A 3,896-nucleotide genomic window follows, 5' to 3' on the forward strand; every position below is an offset into this window, starting at 1 on the left:
AACTGGACCGGACCGAACTGGACCGGACCGAGGCAGCGCCGGCGCCGGCACAGCGCCCGCTCCCGTGGCCTCCGTACGTGAGCGTTGGAGGGCTCCCCGCCACAGCCGGGGCCCCTCGCTCGTCACCTCCGTAGCGGGACCGCCGCCAACTTGCCGCTCCTTGGCGGCCTGTGCCTGTGACGCGGGGCGATGGGAGGCTGCCCCGCACTGCCGACAGCGGAGCAGGGGTTCGAAGGCCTGAACCTCCGGCCATTTGGGTGTAGAGCCAAGATGCCAGACCTGGCGGGCTCGGCCCACTGCAGGCTGCAGTTTGGGGTTCGTTCTCAGGCTGCTCCGTTACCGCCTGTCAGGTGTCTTTGCTGTGGCAGGCAGTGAGAGCTTAAAATGTGGGGTACCAGCATTCATTCCTTTTGGTGTGTTTTCCTATTTTATTGGAAAAGAAGTAGAAAACACTAATCAGGCCTTGCAAGCAACTTCCCATGGTGTGTATGTTATGTGTTAATGTTTCCTTTTCATTCTTCTTTGAACAGATGGCAAGTTGCAGCCAGAAAAAGATAATACAAATAACTGGATTTAAAAAACAAGAGAAGAAGGCACTGCTCAAATGCCTGTCCAAGCTGAACTGTGTTTTTGTAGAGAGTAAGGTATTGTTCATTACAATACAGCAAAGAGAATTAGAAGTGGAAGTAAAAATGCAAGTCTTAGAAGAAAGGACTGTGCAGTGGGTTAGCTATGTATAAATAGACAAAGAATTTTAAAGTTTGCAGTGATACAAAGTGTGTTGTTTTGTTTTGTTTTGTTAGAAATACAGAAATTGTACACATCTTATAGCAAAAAAGCTGTGCAAGAGTGAAAAGGTCTTAGCTGCCTGCGCTGCTGGTGAGTAAACGATTTGCTCTTCAATTTCATAGCATCACAGCATAAGTCTGGAAAGAACCCTTAAAAGGGTTTTAATTTCCTGTTTTAATTTTGTGTATGAACTGTCTTACAAACCTTCTTTCTTCTTGTTCCATTAACCTTGATTTTTAACATAGTATTATGTTTAAGTTATGATGAAGTCCACTTTTTTGTTTTGATGTTTTCCCCTAAATGGTATGCCTGCTATTTCCCTTTGTTGGATCTGCATCTGTTCCCAAACAGAACACTTTGTTATATGTTAGATAATGAAGTCATGCTCAAATTATTTGGATGCTTAAAAGAGGGCAGAGGGAGTATGAACACCTGTAGTCAGCTTGGATTTTTGATGACAAATTCACATGGAACATTCACTGGCAAAGGTCACTGTAAGTTCCTGTTTATGCAGCAAAAGAAAATCCCAGGCTATTGCCATTCTGACAGGAGCTACTGGTCTTTCCTCTTTAACTAGGGTCTGGTGCTGAAATCCCATGCATTAGCAACTAAAATGCTTTTAGAATGAAAACTCTATTTTAAGATTTCTTTATAGACTGATCACCCGTCAGAATTCTGTGATGCAGTTTGAGTATCTTGTAGTTACGAGATATCACAATGCCATTTTTAAGCATTATATTTATTTTCCCTGTATCACATTACTCTAAAGTGTTAAAGCAGTTGTTAGGATGGAGAATCTTAAATTGAGAGATAATAGACAAATGAGTAAACATACATTTGGGTTTAAAGATATATGTAAATTCCTTAATTTCCATATATATATATATATGTATGTATGTATGTATGTATGTATGTATTTTTCTTTGTACAAAAATAAAATGCTGATTGCAATCTTGCCAAAAATTAAATAGACCAAAAGTTTCCAAGAAGGGAAAAAATACTGAAATGCATCTAAGTTTCTGGCACAGCACTTCATTTCGGCAATTTTAAACCTCTGAGTTAATGTTTTCTTACTTTTTGGAGTTTAAAATTTGAAGATATTTTCTTGAACAGAGTGGAAATGGTACATGTAGTGTCCTCATGGTGATGCAGAACTCTGTAATGCTTCGATACATGCAAATCTTCCCCAATACCATCTAATACTTCTTAATCCAGAAGAGGTGCTAATTTTGCATAGTCATTGCTCTTACTCGTGATGGCAGAGACAGTGTATTCATTCCTACTGTGCTGTTTTCCAGGTAGTGAAGAAAGATCATGTTTAAACGTATTTAGAACTCCATAGAGTTCAGCAGAAATACTATCAAGGATACCACTTGTCATGTACTTCCTACCTGACAGAAGTTCTGGGATGGAAACTTCACATGAAAGTGGTTTTAACATCCAGATCGTGCGCAGCATACCTTTTCCAGTCATAAATCCACTGGTACCTGTACTAGGTTTTGTAGAAATGCCATCTGTGCTCCTGCACTGAGACATTTTGTCAGTCAACCCTGCTGTTCTGTGAAACCAATTAGGTTCACACAATTCAAGTCAATTTCTCTTACAGTGTCTTCTGTAGGTAGTGTTTCAATACAGGAGCAGGGTACTAACCAGTGCTCTTGACCTGAACCTGTAAGAAGAGAGAGAGACAGAGAAAAGGGGAAGATCATTACATACTATATCAAAAGCATGCATGTGGAAAATGAAAGAGGAGAGGCGGAGGAGGTGGAGCCAAGGGATGAGAGAAAAGGATATGAAAAGAAGAAAGGGGAAAGAAAAAAGTCTAAAACTGTGTCCCCCGAATATTGATATTCACTACACCAGCAGTGCAAGTAATATTAAGAATATGTAAGAGAAAGAGCTTACATGTTAAATGTCTAGTTCCTTAAAATCATAGGTAGTAAAAGATTTCTTCATTTTAGTACATTTGTAGAAGTGTCAAATGGTATTAAAAATAATGGACTTACCAAGGTTCTGTGAAAGTCCTAAGAACAAAATCTGGGAAGCTGAGAAAATGTATTTGATATTTTTGAAGAGATAGAAAAGTATTTCATCTAAGAAGGATAAAAAGACACTTAATCATTAAAAGAAAACAAAGCGATCATTTTCAGTGGCATTGTGAGATTTTTGATTCTGGAGTCTGAAGTGGAGGACTCTTGTAATAGGAAGAAGTTTTTTAAGTGGTACTTATAATTTCATATTTTATTTGCACAAGAAATATTTAAGTTAATTTTATTTTAATTCTTCCGTTGATTGCCATTTGTCTCCACAAAAAATCTTTTGTGGTTGACAGTTAATTTTCTTTTTAGGAAAGTGGGTACTAACTAAGGAGTACATAATTAATAGTGCTGAAAGTGGCAGATGGCTTGATGAAACAACGTACGAATGGGGATATGAAATTGAGAGAGACACCCATTATTCACCTCAAATGCAATCTGCACCTAAAAGATGGCGTGAAGAACTGACAAACTCTAGTGCTCCAGGGGCCTTCCACAGATGGAAAGTTGTCCTCCTTGTTAAGAGAGGTGATAAACGAATGGCGTGTATTAGAAGGTAGGAGTTCCATCTCAGTTAAGTTGGTCCATAACAACCTCCAGCTATCCAAACTCTGAATTATTTTCATTACTATAATGAAGTATAATGACTTTAAATCTGTAACATCACTGCTTTTCTTGCCTTCTTTTAGTATAGTGTTAAAAATAACATGCATACGTTTTTTATCAAGTAAGCTGCAAACAGAAACTTCCTTCATGAGGCAAGATACACAGATTTACAGTTTTTGTTTTGTGTGTGTGTGTGTTATATTCAAATAGTAGCTGGAACTGTATACTTTGTTTCACTTGATTAGATGACCTGACTGTCTCATGGATCTGGGCACCACTGCTACTGACTTCATGAGTATTTGTGTCACATTTATGTAATAGATTCTTCTAGTTCAGAAGATATAATTTGTTCTAAGACAGATGATTCTGGTATATGATAAATACAGATAGTTTAGAAATTGAGTATAGAGAAGTAGAAAAGGAAAGAAGGAAAAAAGGAAAGATAAGGAAAGCCAAAGTGCAGGA

At 38.5% G+C, this 3,896-nt stretch overlaps 1 protein-coding gene across 4 annotated transcripts in view; it reads left to right on the top strand.

Annotated features, from left to right (window-relative positions):
- Positions 1 to 6: 6 nt before the first annotated feature.
- SLF1 (SMC5-SMC6 complex localization factor 1) overlaps positions 7 to 3,896 on the top strand; it is a 32,430-nt gene continuing 28,540 nt past the window's right edge. For 2 of the 4 annotated variants that reach the window (XM_031058935.1, XM_031058937.1), the window contains exons 1-3: positions 7 to 644; positions 804 to 879; positions 3,138 to 3,381. In XM_031058935.1, coding sequence (XP_030914795.1) covers positions 480 to 644; positions 804 to 879; positions 3,138 to 3,381 — 485 coding nt within the window. In that variant the 5' untranslated portion in view covers positions 7 to 479. The remainder of the gene's footprint in view (positions 645 to 803; positions 880 to 3,137; positions 3,382 to 3,896) is intronic. The other 2 variants (XM_031058936.1, XM_031058938.1) reach the window with 2 other exon arrangements.

The sequence above is a fragment of the Geospiza fortis genome, unplaced genomic scaffold (genome assembly GCF_000277835.1).
Source record: "Geospiza fortis unplaced genomic scaffold, GeoFor_1.0 scaffold279, whole genome shotgun sequence".
Lineage (NCBI taxonomy): Eukaryota > Metazoa > Chordata > Aves > Passeriformes > Thraupidae > Geospiza > Geospiza fortis.